The 18,202-nt window shown below is 40.8% G+C and overlaps 1 protein-coding gene and 2 long non-coding RNA genes across 3 annotated transcripts; all 3 read right to left on the bottom strand.

The window, feature by feature from the left end:
- Window positions 1–753: 753 nt before the first annotated feature.
- LOC5502729 (aristaless-related homeobox protein) lies at window positions 754–6,597 on the bottom strand. Its single transcript, XM_032371032.2, has 4 exons — window positions 3,926–6,597; window positions 3,403–3,579; window positions 2,636–2,916; window positions 754–1,874 (listed from the first exon to the last, which is right to left on the bottom strand). Exons 2-4 carry the CDS (start codon window positions 3,548–3,550, stop codon window positions 1,377–1,379), a joined length of 927 nt encoding a protein of 308 aa, XP_032226923.1. The 5' UTR covers window positions 3,551–3,579; window positions 3,926–6,597; the 3' UTR covers window positions 754–1,376.
- Window positions 6,598–8,028: 1,431 nt separating this feature from the next.
- LOC116605008 lies at window positions 8,029–13,241 on the bottom strand. The gene is made up of 2 exons (XR_007313763.1): window positions 11,083–13,241; window positions 8,029–8,178 (listed from the first exon to the last, which is right to left on the bottom strand). It is a non-coding gene; the product is annotated as an uncharacterized LOC116605008 (long non-coding RNA).
- Window positions 13,242–14,257: 1,016 nt separating this feature from the next.
- On the bottom strand, window positions 14,258–15,937 carry LOC125572321. Its single transcript, XR_007313764.1, has 2 exons — window positions 15,885–15,937; window positions 14,258–14,333 (listed from the first exon to the last, which is right to left on the bottom strand). It is a non-coding gene; the product is annotated as an uncharacterized LOC125572321 (long non-coding RNA).
- Between the last annotated feature and the right edge of the window lie 2,265 nt (window positions 15,938–18,202).

The following is an 18,202-nucleotide window of genomic DNA, read 5'->3' as shown; positions in this document are numbered from 1 at the left end:
AATCATCGGAACTCGCTCATGGTGTGTGGAGAAAAGCTATAGTCTTGGGCAATTGTTGTGGGATGACTTCGGAATTCATAAATTAGTTGTACTTCTGATTGAATTATAATGGTTCCCGCGTGCGACGCAACTAAAGACGGATTACAGAATTCAATAAATGGCTTAATCACGCGATGAGTGTTATCTGCCCGTAAATGCTTTGTTTCCTCCCCAAGGACGAAACCTATCATCCAAAACTAGACATTTTTTTCTAAACCACTCCTAAATATCAGGCGTGAAAGATATGTTGATGAAAAAAAAAACTAAATGAAAGTACTTGTTACGTTGAATAAAAATTTCGAAAACAAATTTATAAAAAAAACCTATATGTTGTTGAGTTTTGTCTGGTTTCGCGCCTTCCAGGGAGTTGTTGCGCGTATATTTGGAGCTCAGTCGTTTCCCGGGAATAATTTCCCCTCAAAGCGAAACATATTTGACGCTTTTCTAATTATTAGAACAAAGTTGCCAAGGCTTGAATGCCTTCTAAGCCTCTATTGATGCTCAAAGCGCTTCTAATTCAGTTATTTATATGAAGACAGTTTCATAAACTGTGAATTGATGCCGAAAAGCGGGTTTACAAGCACCAATGGGAGGCAAGATGACTAATCGAATCTTCTTAAACTAATTAGTAGCCCTTAGTTACACATCGCTGTTTTTCTAAACTCGTAATTAAATTATTTAAATTGTCTGTTAAGAAAAGAGTCTGCAAAAATGTGAAGTTTCGTTATTTTATTTTCTAAATGTACAAAATTACAAGACATTTCTAGTAAATCATTTTTGTCAAACGTTTTTAGTGATATAAAGTCAGCCTCTAGAGTTATTTCTCCCAAGTAATTGATTCTCCAATTAGCTCCTTGATAGATCTTCTAATGCGCCTAATTCGCGAATAATCCCGCTTCGCACTTGTGGCCCGCTATCCTATTACTAATATTTATTGTAACACAAAACAAAAGTGCCGACGCCAACACACTGCGCTGCTGACAAGCGGACGACTCGGCGCGCGGGGACACAAGGTTTGTCCTTAATCCCTGATAAGCGCCAAGGGGGCGAGCAAGGCAAACAAACTCGCTTATTAAATTATATACCGGGTGTTGATCGGCCTTTGGGCCCGAGACGTTAAACGGTGCCGGCGTGTTGCCGGGAGACGCTCTTCGTCTTGCCGAACCATGTAATTCTCGTTAGCGTGCGAGACCACTCGAGAACAAATACCTCAAAAACGGAACCCTTTGGTGCACCTTGTACAATGTTGCTGGTTGCTTTGATGAATAATAAATGCGTTTCTCTAGAGTCTTTACTAGCGTATTCTTGGTCTGGTGAAGGTGCTTGATTTTCTTGTTTTATTTCGAAAACGCCATTGGCGTTATTATAGAAGCTGAGTGTTCCTTGGCGCGAAGTCTAAGTGCCGCTATACTCGAAGTTCTACGATCACCCTCCATCTCCCCGGGTGGGGGCGACTCGCTCGAGCTTGAAGCAGGGGAGAACTTGAATTTTTGTGGTGTATACGTAGAGTGTGGCGAGGAGAGAATCGCCGGTCCCAGCACAGGATAGTATTCACGATGATAAGAGCTTGGGTTGTAAAATGCAGGTGTCCCAAATCCTGTGGATGCGAAGGGGTGAAGCGGGAGTCTTAACGTAGGGAAAGCTGGCATCTCTTGCACGCCAGCACGGGATAACGCGCCCCAGCCCATGTCCAAGCCCTTGCTTAGTGCATCAGGAGAGTACGACGTAAGGGGAGGGGGGACCAGCGGGTTGTTGATCCCGAGTGGAGCGTGAATTCGCACGCCCTGAGCCTTTTCCCTCTTCCGCCATTTCGCTCGTCGATTTTGAAACCACACCTAGTAGAGAAACGTTTATTAGTTCAATTTGGAAACTAAGTTTGATGCTTCACAAGCAAGCACAAAAATGGGCATTTTTAATATTCCCGTAATGGAACGTGATCTGTGTCGTTCTCATTTTAAGTTGCAACTCGAAAAACAAAGCTTCGTATCAAGTGGTTTATAGACTTGTACGCTTAAACATGAATGGAAGCTCTGTAAAATACGGGACTGCGCGGAATATCGCAAGAAGAAATTAAATGAGTTCCTTTGTGTTTCGTTTTGTCTGAATCACAGCAAGAGACCGGAGGGTTTTTAAAGAATCACTGTTGGAAAAACATAATTCTCCTCGCACGCCCACCAGGTAGCGATTAGACGCTGAAAGAAACGACAGAAAAGCAGCTAAAATCAATTACTACCAAAACCTAAACAACGCATTCCAAATTTGACGATATCTGTCCATAATCTAGAGGATAATGGCTGATAGATAATTTTATACCATACGCGAAACATAATTGAACGATTTCTACCCAAATGTTCGAAATCTTATCAGTGGGATTCCCAAGAGGCACTCGCTATTTGCGGGTTCGTAATCGCTCTGTTCTAATCTCTTTTTATCGCTGTCGACAGTTCCCCTTAACCCAAATTGGACTACTTAATTACGGGAAGAAATAAACGAAATTAAGCGTGGTGTTAGGCTTGTTATTTAGCCAATTCTAGTGTGATTAGTGCTTATGAAAAGCTATGAAACTCAAGTAGGAAAGTCACTAAACGTTGCCCACCTGAACTCTCGCTTCTGTGAGGTCGATTTTTACCGCGAGGGCTTCGCGAGTGAACACATCCGGATAGTGGGTCTTTGCAAAGGCTCTTTCCAACTCTTCCAACTGGTAGCTTGTGAAAGTCGTTCTGTACCGTCGTTGTTTGCGTTTGGCCGTAGAATCCTTTCCTTCGAGCTCGTTGTTCGAATCAACAGCCTCTTCATCACTTTTCTCATCGTCAGAATTCCGTGTTAGCTGCACAGGCGAAGTTTGGTTTCTTTGGGTTGACAGGAACTCGTTAGCACCTAAATGCAATAAGAGAGAAGGAATTAGCAAAATTAGCTGCATTGACTTGTTTGAGTGCCTGCCGATAGAATGTGAATATTAAATTAATGCAAAATTAAGATGATTTAAGTTAAATACTAAAAATCTAATGAGAAAAAGAGGGAGAAAATTAAAAAAAATTGCGACGTTTGGCCTTCGCCTTTATGCGAGAGAACCTTTCACAACCGTGTGAGATGAAAATACAGTTTTGTTGAAAAACTTCTGGCGTTAGAAAACAATAACAAAAAAGGAAAATATTGATACAATATATTTTCCTCAATAAACGTTTATGAGGAAACACGAACAGCCTTAAACTAAAGAGCCTCTCGAAGCAGTAATAACTTTTAGCAATTATAACAGCAATACAACGTTTGATTTTGTTTGAATACACATGTAAAGAGAGGACAATGCCAAATGAAAAGTGTTTTGTACATATTTGGTAATTCTATACTTTTGAAATAGCTTACCTGGAGTAGGTTCGCTGCACGGGCTGGTTTGGCTGTCAAGGAGGTCTTGTTCGCTTGAATGGTTTGTTGAGGGTTCGGGTTTTAGTCCTAGTAAACCGTCGATTGTGTACGAGCCCATGAAACGCGTTCTTGCTTTGAGAGCACTCATGTCTAGTTTGCAAGCTCTTAGCGTCTGATCTGAACGGTGGAAGAATCCGTATTAATGAAGAGGAAACACGTGGGGTCGAATTCACCCGCTACCAATAAGAAATTTGAGCCGATAATAAAATTAATAAAATTAGGAAAGTTCATTAGTAGCAGCTATGATACTGGTGGAAGCGTCTTTGCTCTTGTAATTACGCTAATCTCCTCTGATCAAACAGACCACAACAAGCCCAAAATGACATTTTTCTCATTAACATCTGAAACCTTCCATCTCCTTCCCAAGAAGGAAACACTGTGCAGGCCTCCCCTGGACCGTGTTCGGTTCCTTGAACCAGATACTCAAGCACAGGCCCATGAAAATCCCCAGAGCGTTACTTACTTCGATGCGAATAATCAGGCCAAGTGTTGACTTCCAGGCCAAGTGTTTGTATCGACCTTGCTTTGTGAAGGGACCATACGAAGCCTTTTCAAGGGTCAAGTATCTTGCCACCTTCTCTCGTGTTCCGCCCTTAATCCCACTTGTCCCCGCCTGTTTTACTTCTTGGAGCTTAGAATGAAAATCGGAGATTGCAAAGATCTGCTTTTAAATGCCCAAATGATAATTTTTGAGTGCTAATTAGACCGCAGTTGTAGAGGGCGATTCCAGCCCGGGCGGACAGCTGACGGAGTACAATGACCCGTGTAGGCGAAAGATTGAAAACATGCCCTGTTCCTAAAGGGATTTACCTGGTTAATTGCCGTTTTTCGCTTTAATTAATAAATTAAATTCGTTTATCACTAGTCGATACATTTGAGGGAATCCATCCAATCAGATGGCTATTTTCAAGAGTGTCTTAAACGGACGACTGGTTTGTGCGAGTGTTGGCGAATCAGCACCGCCAGTCCACTGTTGACATAATTCACAAGTTTTGCTTCGGTTCAGTTCCTTGCCCACCAAACTAAAACGCCTCTTAAATTATGATATCATTCTAGTTTAATTAAACTAATAAGACAATGACATCACTAAAAAACCAGAGACCTCTGACAGGTTTTCACGTATCTGTCAACAGGAATCTCATTTGGGAAATTGTTATTTTGGAGTTTTGAAGTAATTTGTTTTGCGTTTTAGTCACGGTTTTTAGGTCCGGTTTTGGCTGTGTCTAATGGTTCAATGCGACTAAAAAGATGCTTCAAACCGTGTAAACACTGTTGACAAACAAATAAAAAGACAATTGGCAAGCGCGAATTATGTTTTTAAGGTGAGAACAGAACAATCTGAACCATCAGGCATAAGCCATAACATCGAAAAAGCTATTGTTGCACTTCAAGTTGCCATCGCAAAACCTCTCTACATGGGGGACTTTCGATTATTTCGTGAAAACGTTAGTAATGATTCTACGAGATAATCATCAAGGATGGACAATAGGAGGATTTAGGTCGGAAAGATAAAAGCCATTGGCCGTAAAATTTCACAAAAGCAAGCAAGGCCACCCGTTCATGGTTGGATGCTTGTTTGAGACCGGTTATACCACCATGAATGAACGCATAGCTATGGATTCACAAAAATTGTCATTGCGAACTTTCCCCGATGTTTTCTCTTTTCTTTTACGAGACTTGTTTTTAACTATTTAAGTGTTCCTAATTTAATTTGTCGTTTTTTTTTTATAAGAAAGCTGTAGGCATACAGAGAGATCCAATCGGCCCAAGACCATATATAAACAGGACAACAATTATATTATCATCAAAACCAACCCAGATCCCGTATGCAAAATATTTTGATTTTCATGTGCTGATGTTGGATTGTTTTCCAATTAACAAGGTATGAAGAAAACTTCAAGGTGTAATAAATAGTTGAAATAACTTTTTGATAAATACCTCCTACTTGATTCAATTAGGTATCCATCATGGCGGATTGTAAAACACTTTGGAGGGTTGGCCATAGACACCGCTGACTTTTTTTCCAACCTTTAACTCATAAGAAAAATGCTTTATTTGACTGCAGAATTGTTATAAATCGTAAATATATCTAAAAGGAAATAGCCATTTGAGGGCTCAAAGGTTCTTTGTTTGTTATTGAAAGGCAAATTAAGAAATTATTAAACATTAAAGCAATTATTTGTTCACTGCCCAGCGACATTTCGCCACTTGTACTAAACGGGTTTTTAAACTAACAACAACCTTAATAAAAAAACATTTGCGTGATTGCAGCCTCGTATTTTCAAAGTTTTTGGTAATTTGGTTTGAAGCCATAAGCAAATGAAATTCAATTAAATATATCGATCTTCGTTTTTCTTTTCAAAGTAACTTATAGAATATTGTTTTTAGCAGAAACAGGTGAAATATATTTGACTCGATACCAATTTAAAAAAATAACTGTTTATTCCGTCCCCCGGGCAAGCAGATCAGACAAAACAAAATTACAATTGCGGTTTTATCTCACACACTAAATCAGGTGTTGCTACCGGTGAAATTAAGTATCCATGGCAAAGAACTCAATGAGATAGGTATTCCCATAAACAACATGTTTCGGAAATCAACCTTTTGTCCTCTTTTGTAAAACAATCTTTCAAGAAGCCGACTAACTATTGTCAAAATATCTTTATTAGGAAGGTGGCATCTCATTGGCTTGAGAGGGAATTATGAACCTTTATAAGCTGAATCTCATTGGTTGGGAGAGGGGGTATAACAGAAGTCGCCACACCATTGGCTGTAGATCACCGTTTTAGGTGGCTGTAATAAAAGCCGCCATACTATTGGCTAATAAAAAAAAAACGCTAGAGATCTCTATGCTATGGGGTGAGAAGGCTTATAAGCCAAATAATTATTGGCGTGGATCGCTTAATAAAGTTGGTCTGAAATGTTTTGTTTTCGAATATTGGGAATCCTGTGATACGCCAAAGGTCAAGGTGCACTGGGGCGAGGGTGCGAAGTAGTGAGAGTCGGCGTTAAAAAAATAATTTTCGAGTATCAGCCCGCTTCACGCCTGGCAGCTCTTTGACCTCAACGAGCTGTGAGCTTTCAAAATCTAGCCAAAGACGATCGATCGAAAATAAACAAGAATTTGACATTTTTCTGTACACGTACAATATACCGAAAACAGAGGATAACAATAGGAGGGGGGGGGGGGGGTCCGCCGGCTCTCATTTCCACGCACCCACCCCAGCCCACCTCGGCCTTTGTGCGCGCCATAAGATTTCCAATATTCGAAAACAAAGCATTTTCCGCATGAGAGCCGGCAAGCGGGCTGCCCCTCGCGGGCTCAAGCATCTTGAATAGGGGCAAGCAAGACATGTGAAGTCCATTTAGGTTACAAAGTTTTATCGCATGGATGAAAAACACCGTAACGAGGCTTAAGGAGGCTTGTTAGTAATTCTTTTTAGCATTTTTTTTTTTTCAATTCACACGTTATAACATTGACGTATAAGTAGTCTCAAATCTCGTCCGATTTCATTAATGTTTTCGGAAGATAACATTTAATCATCCGTATTTATTGCTTTATTTTATTTATCGGTAACCGGTTTAAAGTAATTGAACATATGGACAGACCAGCATTTTATGAACTGAGTTTTTTTCATTTGAGAATCAATAAAACATATTTACTGAATAACATATCACATCCCTTTCTTTTGTTCTTTTTACTAATTTATAAAAATGGTTTTAACTTCGCAATGCAGCAGGTTACAAACAAACAACCGTTAATGGCAACGCTGGTTGATACATCTGTCCTTTGCGCACCCGCACCTGACTAGATGAGATGGATAATGGCTTCTGGTGCAGGTAGTAGATCTCTCATCAGAGGGACCTAGATCTTGGCGCTTTGCCACTTCCGGCCATATACACTTGGTGATGGCAGCACAGGGTTAGCGACTATGTCGTTGTTCCAAACCAGCAGCTGGTAGTGTGATCGAAGGATGGCCTGCTTCAAGGAAGCCGATGTGGGGCCAGCCGTTCCGATCTTGCCTTCTTCTTCTTGAATAGCCACCCCCTCAGTGCCTTGCACTCACAATTTCCGTATGCGGCAGAAAGAACTGACATACCAGCTTCTTTACTGCGAGCTGTGACTGCGCACTTGGATAGATGCCCGTCCCAAGTTTAGAAATCGCGGCAAGCACCTTCTCACTGGCTTCACAAAATGCGGATTATTGGCTTCAGCTTGATTTGCCGATGGTGCTGGCCCTTACCAGTAAAAAAACAAGGTGTTAGTGTAAAGGTCAGGATACCTCCTAAGGTCAAGGATGAACACATCTGCATCAGGAGAGTAGATACGTATCTCAGTTGCACCACAGGCTGTGGCGTCGAGGGCATGCAGCATGATCTATCAGCTTCTTCGTGGTTGTATGACACGACAACCCTCTTCCCATTCTGTGCGGCTTGTAGATTGCCAAGGCTGTCCCGTGAAGATTCCTCTTTCCGTCTGGAGTATCTTCAGCTAAGTCCACATTTTTTGCTGCGAAGAACACGCGTCTCCCAAGAACGATGTTTGGAGGGATATATCTTCCGCCATTTTGCTGCATTCGCTGAAGCACGTTATTTTCTATCTGAGCTTCCACTCTTAAGATCTCATTATATTCCACCGACATACAAAAACCATGGAGGATGTTTTTCATGGTGCTTCCACGTGACCGACAGCGCACACAGGAATCCCAAAGTTTCCTAAACACAATGCAAAAAAAAAGAGAAAAGAGAAGTAGCAACCAATCAAAAAATCTGATTCCTTATTTTGGTATAGAATAAAATAAATAATATCTAACCGTAAGGATTGTTTAAAATTGTAAGCCATCGAAGTTAAAGAATAATTGATGTTTTTTTTGCGGAGCGGAAATAACACACCTTGTGTGAAATTGACAGTTGGCAATAAACAGATAGTTTTTCGAACCAGTACCAGGTACCAGGTACGTTCTATGAGTTTTTATACACTGGTTTCTTCTTGCTGTCCGTTTTGCACAGTTTTAGTGAGAATATGGCTTTTTGCTCATACTCTCAGTTCGTAGGCGGGGTGTGTTTCGCTAGTCAAGACAACCCTGGTATAATGCAGTGCGTGAATATCACAAACTGCACTCAAGATATCAAGAAGCATCTCGGTTTTATTGCAAAATTACGAAGCAAAGCTGCTTCTGGCCAGTGCATGTAAAACAATTTTAACATTGACGCTCATGAATAACCGCTTTTAAAAACATACAGTTTGATTTCCTGTCCAGGTTTGTTTGACCCTGAAGAAAAATACGCAAAGCTCCCTATCTGCATCGCAGATGGCGCAGTAATCGTAAGAACTGCAGCTGCCTAGTATCTTGGTCAGTCACCAGAGCCGCGGAACGTGGGATATCCGTGGACAGCGCAAGATCCAGATATCCCGTGGACATTGCCAGATCTAGATTTCCCTTTTTACAGCGCCAGATCCCCCCATGAACAGCGCCAGAGCAAGAATTCCCCGTGGACAGCGCCCGAACCATAACCCCCCGTGGACAGCGCCAGAGCCAGATCCCCCCCTCCGTGGACAGCGCCATGGCAAGATCCCCCCTCCGTGGACAGCGCCATGGCAAGATCCCCCCGTGGACGGCGCCAGATCAAGATTTCCTTGTTGACAGAGCCAGATCCCCCCCCCCCCCCCCCCCGTGGACACAGCGCCAGAGCCAAATAATACCCCCATAGAGCGCTAGATTCTTCCATGTAGATCTGATTTTTGTACTGTACAGAATGATTCCCTCTGTGACATACGTTAGTTTTTGGGGCTTTCAAACTATTGTGGCATTTTGTGTCCGTTTTTAGAAAATTCCTTGCTATCAGTTTTTGTTAATATATTTCGGATACAATTTCACAGCAATGACTAAGCAATATTATAAATTGTATCTACCCAACCTGAAATAAATTTGTTAGTATCAATGTGTCCTAATTGTCCTATCTACCTTTGTGAATAAAACCGTTATGGTTTTTCTGTGGCGTGTCACATGCTAACATGCATAAGCGCTGTTCCAACAATGATCAACCGTTGTTGAGTTAGGTCTTCGTAGAGGAACGGACATTAATAAAAACGATGCCTATCAAGTGCTTTCCCACTGAATGTCACGAATTGTTTGGACACAAACATTACCTGAACAGCAAATCAAACTGTATGTTTTAAAAAGTGGTTATTCATAGTGCGTCAATGTTGATGTTTTACCTGCACCGGCCAGAACCAGCTTTGGTGAATATTTCACCCCCAAGGAACGGAGATGCTTGTTGATATCTTGTGTGCAGTTTGTGATATTCAGGCACTGCACTATACCAGGGTTGTCTAGACTAGCGAAACACGCCCCGCCTACGAACTGCCAACACAAACACTACGCAAGACTAGTTATAATCTATTGAAATACGCATTCAAATACGTGTTTTGCCTAAATCATCTCGCACAACGAAGAATGCAAGTGATAACACATGTTTATTGGTCCTCAAATCTGTTTTCAGCATTCTTTCGAGGTGGGAGCGTCGGCAAAAGCCAAATTTCCCTGCCAATTCAGCAGTTGGTGTCACAGCCCAAGTTTGAAAGGTCAATAACCTGTGAAGTGTTGTATCTTCTTGGCGCTCTTAGCGCTCCGGATTTTATTATCCCCAAAATTTTATTTCAGATTCTAGGCAAGTAAGTGACTGTCTTTTCAGGAAAAATGACCATTTTTGATAGAGCAATGTACCAGATGCGACTTTTAAGGCCTCAATTAGTCGGTTTTAACGATCGTGCAAAATGATGGATGCGAGGCTATATTTGAGAAAAGCTGTCGAATATTCTCTCTTAACTGGATTAAGCCGAGATTAAAATAATATTGAGAGCACATATCCTGGTTGCCTCCTGTGGTGTTGTTGTGTTTCTGCGCTGTTTATTTTTTGCGCGGCAGGTAGCGACACTTTGTTCAAATTTTCTGTTTTTCGGGATCAAGCCGAGAAAAATAAGGAAAAATCCAAAAATATATCATATTCGTTCGATTTTAAAAAGAAACAAATCAGAAGACAAATATAAGTCTTTAGACAAAGTATTAAAAAATCATTTTTAAACTATTGCATTTCATCTTGAATGGATTAACGGAGCACTTCTTAAGAACCATAGACTGGCTTGAAGCGAGCGGTTGGATATTGGCACTTTCGGGTGCTAATGTCGCGTCCTTGGGTACCGCTGAGTCATTTCTGAAGGTCACAAGCATAACACGCACGCGAAGGGCTCATCAAGTGACTGCATGCTCCCTTATGCTCCTACTTATTCTACTGAAGCAAGCTTATCAAAGGTAAAACATTATATGTTAACAATTGAAATAATGAAAAATTAACATATAGCTACGATATAACGCGCGTTATGTATGGTTTAACCCTGTGATCTATTACACCGACAAAGTCATATAAACTTATGCTCTAATGCTTAATTATACGCACGCAGGATATTGGGAGAACGAGGAAAGCTAGTGACTCCCAAGCCGCGGGCGAGAGCCAATCAAAATCCGAACAGAGCGTGCGTGTTGTTTGAATTGCTAAGATACGACAACATGTGTTCGCGTTTTTTAGGTATCTGGATCTTACAGATAGCGGCGCCCTTACATTCGACAAATGGTGTGATGAACAAAGATCAGCAGTTTCGCAGTTTCAGTACTGGTACACTTATCTCCAGTTAGAGCTTCTACTCTTAGTGTTCGTCAGATCTGTTCGCCTCGACGACTTTGACATGTACAGGGACGCCCTCTACAAGATGCTTCCTTGGTTCTTTGCTCTTAACCACACCCACTATTCTCGTTGGCTCCGTGTACATGTCAAAGATATGTGTGAGCTTGATATGAAGGCACCCGATGTTGCACGCGCATTCAGGGAGGGCTTGTTTGCTGTTACGAAGACATCCCGACGATTCTCTGCGATTGCAATCGACCAGGCACAAGAACAGAATAATGCCCTGGTAAAAGGTGACGGTAGCGCAGTAGGCTTGACGGAGAATACCAATGCACTTCGCAGACGGATGCTTTCCGGTCCAGAAATTGCACGTCCAGTCAATGAGTTCAAGGTAGAAATGAACCCAGAGGTGCACTCCGAATCAAAACATCACCACGAGGTTGACAAAGCTTACCAAGTTACTTTTCATAAAGATGTGAAGGCACTCGCCCAGGTGATTGACGAGATGGGTAACCCATTCGCGCCTTGTTTTCGCGTCTGTTTATTGGGTGTCAAACCAGAAAAGGAGACCTGGATGGGTTTTTCCAACACGAAAATCAGCCATGCCCGCCATCCATTTCCGATCAAGGAAGACTGAAGCTGCCCCGTAAGTCAGAACTAACAAGGTGAATGTGACGTGATGATTGTTGACGGAGCGGCTGAGGTGAATATGCTGAAACCCAAGGGAACGGAGAAAACTTTTTCTGATTACGCTCAACGCACCTTCATCAAATATATTCTTGCCCAAGTACGTCACGTTGAGCGAATTGACCTCGTATTTGATGAATACATAGAAAACAGTCTGAAACCTACAACTGGGAGTCATCGCGGGGCTGGAGTTCGTCAACGTGTTGAACCAGTAAACAAACTTCCCAGAAGCTGGAAGGATTTTCTACGCGATGATCGGAACAAGGAAGAGCTCTTCAAGTTTCTGGGAGAAAGTTTTGTCACTGCTGACTGCCACCCTAAACAAGATCTCCACCTATGGAACAGAAGTACTCAGCAGCGTCCCTCGCGAGGACAACTTCAGTATTTGGCTCCATGTTCTCACGAAGAAGCCGACACTAGGATGTTCCTTCATGCAGCAGATTCAGTGCTCTGTGGCCATCAGCGAGTTGTTTTGCGCACAGTCGACACCGATGTCTTAGTCTTGGCTGTGAGTCTCCTTAGTCCACTGAAGCGGCGTACAAGCGAAGACATCGAGCTGTGGGTATCTTTTGGGTCAGGGTTAATTGCAGCCCACAAAATCGCAAATGCTTTAAGCATCGACATGGCGCTTGGTCTGCCAGCATTCCATGCGTTCACAGGATGTGACACTGTTTCTTGCTTTCACCGAAGAAGTAAAAGACAGCATTGGACACATGGAGAGCATTCCCTCAAGTTACACCGGTCTTTGTGTCTATGTCACGTGCTCCACATGACTGGATAGCAACACTGGAGAGGTATGTTGTTCTCATGTACGACCGTACGTCCTCTGCTTCAGAAAATGAGTCAAGGAAGGATCTGTTTGCCAAAAAGGGACGACATTTCGATTCCATCCCTCCTACGCGAGATGCTCTGGTACCACACACCAGGCGGAAGGCCAGCTTGTGATGTACAGCCCTTTGTCAATGCTCCGTAGAGTGTGTGAGTAACTGATGGTTTAAAATAATCAAAGATCTTCTTCTTCTTCCTGAGAAGCCCACCTCCTTCGTATGAGAAGATTCTTGTGAGCGTGCATAGGTGCATGATCAGACCAAAGATGAAAGGAAAGACATGACACATAAATATAGAAACATTGATTTCCTATAAGTGTAAATACACGTAACATAAATGTAAAACTTTGTACAGAAGCATAATATATAGATTTAGGCACTGCCTAAAGACGGAGCCAGCATTTGATACCTTTTTGTGTTGACTGATAGGGGTAATTTAGGGGGATCTAGGTGTCTTTAAAATGTTTTTTTAATGAGATTAAAAAAGTCATTTTTTTACTGCCATGTCTTTATGAATTGTAAAGGCCCGTACCTAGGAGGGGTGCGAACGAACCCCCCCCCCCCCCCCCCCCCCCCACACACACACACACACACACAACGGCCAAAGGAACACTTTCGGTTCTCAATAGACGTGCTATTATTTGTAGACAAAACTCACTCTGGTATGTAGCCAAATCCGACATTAAATCCCCCTGGAAATACTGCAAAGGCGCGGTCAGATTTTTATTAGAGAACTCCCCCCCCGGAAATATAAGGTCCACTTTTTTTTATTTCTCACCCCACCAAGAAAAATCCTCGGTATGGGTCTGTTGCATTGGCCCCTCCAAATGTATCAAGCAAGCACTCATTTAATAATATTTTATATGCAGTATGAAAGTTAACAGATACTAAACCTTGGTAAGAAAAAGGCTGTCAAATTTTAGGTGTCTTAATTGAGTCTAATGGTCAACTCTTATTTTCCCTCTTATTTTACTCCACTATCTATATTTTGTTTATTATCAAAATAGCATTCTAACAAGCTTTGACCTTGTAAAGAATATATCAAGGATGTAACAGTATTCCAAAGAATTAGATGCCATACTGTAGTTTTCACGTACTGCAACTATTCAATTTATTCAGAAGAACGTGTTGAAATTAAACTCCACAAATATACCTCCTGACATGCATTACATATTGGTGCACCCACCCTTTGGCCTTTTTTTTAGAAACTTTGGATCAACCCATACAGGCTACTAAAAATGAATGCAATGGAGGCAAATCCTAAATTACTAAAAGTTTCTACTTACAAACCAAACCATGTTCATTGATCTATGTTGAGGGCAGAGAGGAATAAATATACAAATAAACAAAAAGTCAATGGGGAGCGAAGAAAAGGGAGAAATGTGACTATTTGAAAAAAAATGTTACTCTATTCTAAAACATTTATAACAATAATGCAATAATAACTGAGCACTTTCCTAGTATTTTTCCCTTTCCCTATTACCTTTAAGATTGATATAAAACTGTTTTCTTTACAAATTTATTAATGAAAAAGCACAAGTTTGTTGTTATCTTTATATAATTTAAGTAACTTTGATCTAATAAAACCCTCTTCCCTTTATAGAACTTGTATCAACGCTACATTCTGACCAGCTTTGCCCTTGCAAAGAAACAAATAATGAATGAAACAGCATTCTAAAGATACAATACACCAAAAACTGGAAATCGACTCTGCTATGGCAGAGTCGATTTCCAGTTTTTGGTGTATTTTATTCATTGTTCTGGTACGAGATCGCGACAGTTTGGGCTTTTTGATTCTATTCCAAATATATAATGATACAGTTATACATTTCAGGTGCCATATGGAAGTTTTGTCTATCACATACTGGTAATACTCCATCACCAGGGATATTATAGTCATGCATTACATATTTTTTATTACATATAAAAAAGAAATGGGACAATATCTATGATAAAAAAATTAACAGTAATGCAACAACACTCTCCTAACATTTCCCCTTTTCCCCATTATCTTTAGGTTGATAGAAAAAGTTTTCTTTACAGATTTATCATTGAGAGCAAGTATCTTGCTCTAAAAAACCTGTTACACTTATACTTTCGTATAAAAGTATAGGTAATAAGGGTGGCATTTATTTTTTTTTTATTTTCGAAGAGAAAATTCTTCTGTAATTGTAAAATTAAAGTTGTTATGATAATGTTGAAAAAATGTTGCTGTATCTTTAAAAAGACTAAATACACAGAATATAAAGACAAGAAAGGTCTTCTTTAGCAATATATGACAGGATGATATTTCTCAGCCTTTATTAAATATATCAACACAGTCAATAAAGTTAGAGAGAACGAAGAATATCAAAGGATGTTGTTATGCTCAACATGTTTGATCACGAACACGAATTCTCAAAGCAAACTCTAGAAACAAATGTATAAATCCAACAAGCTAAGTGGCATTGATACAGTAACTAGACTACTACGTATTTCTGTCGTTAAATTCTTACTTACCGTGAGGAATTCACGCCTGAATTTACTTATAGAACTTGTAAGCATTTACGTATTTACATCAAAACAAGGATATATGACTTTGATATGGCATCTTGACGTCAAACTAAAGCTGGTACGGTGTTTTAGTCTGAGCGATTGGTTATGGAAAAAAAAACGTACAAACAAGCATTATAAAAGCACAACAATAAAAGAAAAATAACTTTCATATTCTCAATACAAATCGTCGTCTAAAACTCACCTTGGCAGTTTTTTTTCTGTTGTGGTTGTGTTGTTCGCTTTTGTTGTAAACTGTGAAGTTGTCAAATTTCTGCTAGCAAGGAACTCGTCGACACAAGCGAATGATTTTTATAGCTGAAAACAGACATCAAGGCCCTTTCTTCTCAGGATCTCCTTACATAATTATAGACGTGAATGAATATACAATGGTAGTGTAGATCCTCTATAGTCCTCTTTTTAGCTGTTGCGACGGGCGGGATTCACGAACACTCGGGTAGATTTTACTGTCGACTCGTACTTCAGACAAAACGGTTCCTAAAAGACTTCAGTCCATTTGAATCCGCATACTTTCTCATTAAATACTGCCTTTTTTTTCTGTGAACATACGAGTTTTTAACTAAAACTCATAAAAGCGTAAGACCGAGAGGGGCCTGAGAGTTGCGCGGCTGGATTACTAGCTGGCTGGCCGATTTGTGACACCACAGGGTAACCGCGCGATGACCACAAAACCAAGTCGCATAGCTTACCATATTTCTATACCTATGGAGCTCCGCGCGCGGCCTGCGGCCGCGCTGGCTTCGCTAGGATCAGTGCTTTACAAGCGGAAAGGCAAATAACATAAATGGATAACTTTTTACAGAGCAGAGATATTGTCTTCCACCATTAGCGCATTTCATTTTTAAATTAAACGTCAAGGAAACAACAGTTTTTTTAACGATGGCTATTGTTAGAAATTCGCGCGCTTTCTTGATGCTGTTCTCTGATTGGTTCAATATGTTTTCGCGCCAAGATGGTCTGTGATTGGTTCTTACCGAGTCTAGGTTTCTGATTGGTTCCTAGCAAGGGCCGAAAGTGTATAAATAGCGAGGTTTCGTTTTTGTTTTTCTATAGTGTCCAACCCATCGATGTGGAAGGAAGCCCTTGTTTCTTTTACTCGAGGGTGCTCGTTTGGATTTGTTTTTTTCGTGAGTGGACGCATCTCTCTTTACCTGTTATGTTGGGAAGTGTCGGAGTGGTTGAGAGAAATGACGCCGGAAAGGAAGGAAGTGGAGACGGAGTGAACCATGCCGCTGCTGGTGCTGCTGCTGGTGCATCTGCTGATGGACCTGCCATGGAAGGCATTCTTCACAATATCACGGGTATTCTTGATTTTGATGGCTTTACAGTGAATAAGGAGTTTTGGTGCAAGGAAGCAGCGTTTTGCCATCACGGTGATGAAGTGGTTGGCAAACATTTTTCGTTCCCCATCGCATTCCGATTCCGAGTCGATTTCCAGTTTTTGGTGTATTGTACATATTTTTTCAAGTTTAGGGCGCCGTGCTCGAAAAGTATGTGTCACTGATTTGCCCTAATGCCGGTCTTGGTAAGATCTTTCATCCACATTAATTACATTGAGATCGCACCAATTTCCAGGGAGAAATTAACAAAATACCACTCGTGACAATTGGCTTTTATTCGATAGCAATTGATCCGAATCAAACCAAACTCATACAGATGAAAGGGCATTAGTAAGATCTTTTATCCACGTTAACTACAATGAGATCGCACTAATTTCCAGAAAGTATTTAACAGAATACCGCTCGTGACAATTGGCTTTTATTCGATAGCAATTGATCCGAATCAAACCAAACACATACGGATTAAGGAAATTTATCGTCTTGCCCATTTACAACCATGACAGGTTATTTACGGAGAGGGGAGGGATGGCATGTGTCGGACAAGGTAACTGACCTCTTATAGTCTAGTTACGAATGTAGTACAAAAAATTGCTTTTAAGCACTGAAGAAAAGATATGAACAACGCTACTAACAAGACGCGCTTCAAAACAAGGATTTTTGTTTGTTTATTATTCGGAACTTTCAACGGAAATCGGAACGCTTAACCTACGAGGCTAAAACTACGAACGCTTGCATGTGTTACATCTAACAAGACGCGCTTCTAAAACAAGGTTTTTTTGTTACTAATCCGATACAAATGGATACAAATTGCATATGACAGAATGTCAAATATGCGTGAAATAACGTAGCACATCTGCGCTTAGTGATGTTGTCTTAGCTTTTCTAAACGGAATGGTTTTTTTTTGTTCAGATTAGAAAGGAAATAAATGGTGATCCTAGTATGACATCCCTACCCCTATCCCCATAACTAAGCAAAATATACTGGTTCCGCCGGTTCCGCTTTTTAGTAATGCCGACATTCTCGTGCTCTGCTGCTAAACGGAGCTGTGCACATAAGACTCTCATGACAAGACGCAAGCGTACCCAAAAGGAATGCGTGTATTGTTACAAGCATTCCTTCGGGGATTTAGAAGACCAGGCGTTGTAATCCTTTACAGTTTGCCTTAGTGTAATCCGCGCTGTCGTCAACGTTGACACATTCCATAAAACAATAAAAGAAAAGAATTGACACAAATTGGAACTTTTAGAACATATTAAAACGCTTTTAGTAGCCGCCCTGATGAAGGACTGCCAGCAGGCAAGTAAAGTGCGAAAAGCTGGAATCTTTCGACTTCTGTTTTCCCTAACTTGTTATAAAACAACAAACGAATACATATGCCGTCAAAAAATCACTTATCTCAGCCGCTTTGCATAAATCTCTTGGAAATTACTACGAGATCCTTAGTCTATATACTTCTGGGGCCTACTCTGTGTACGTTACGGACGGTGTTTGTTATGAATTGAAGTAATAAACGCGAACATTTGTGACGAACTCTTCTCGATTCAAGACTTCTTTTTGTTTAATAAATGCAGTCAAATCTCGCTTTATATTGTTCTGCAGAAGTTTAAAAATTATCGGATTACTTTTATAAATTGGTCTTACCCAAATTT

This window comes from Nematostella vectensis, chromosome 9 (assembly GCF_932526225.1).
Source record: "Nematostella vectensis chromosome 9, jaNemVect1.1, whole genome shotgun sequence".
In the NCBI taxonomy this organism is placed as follows: Eukaryota; Metazoa; Cnidaria; class Anthozoa; order Actiniaria; family Edwardsiidae; genus Nematostella; species Nematostella vectensis.
The sequence above is the reverse complement of the archived record's forward strand: the minus strand, read 5'-3'. Positions and strand labels throughout refer to the sequence as shown.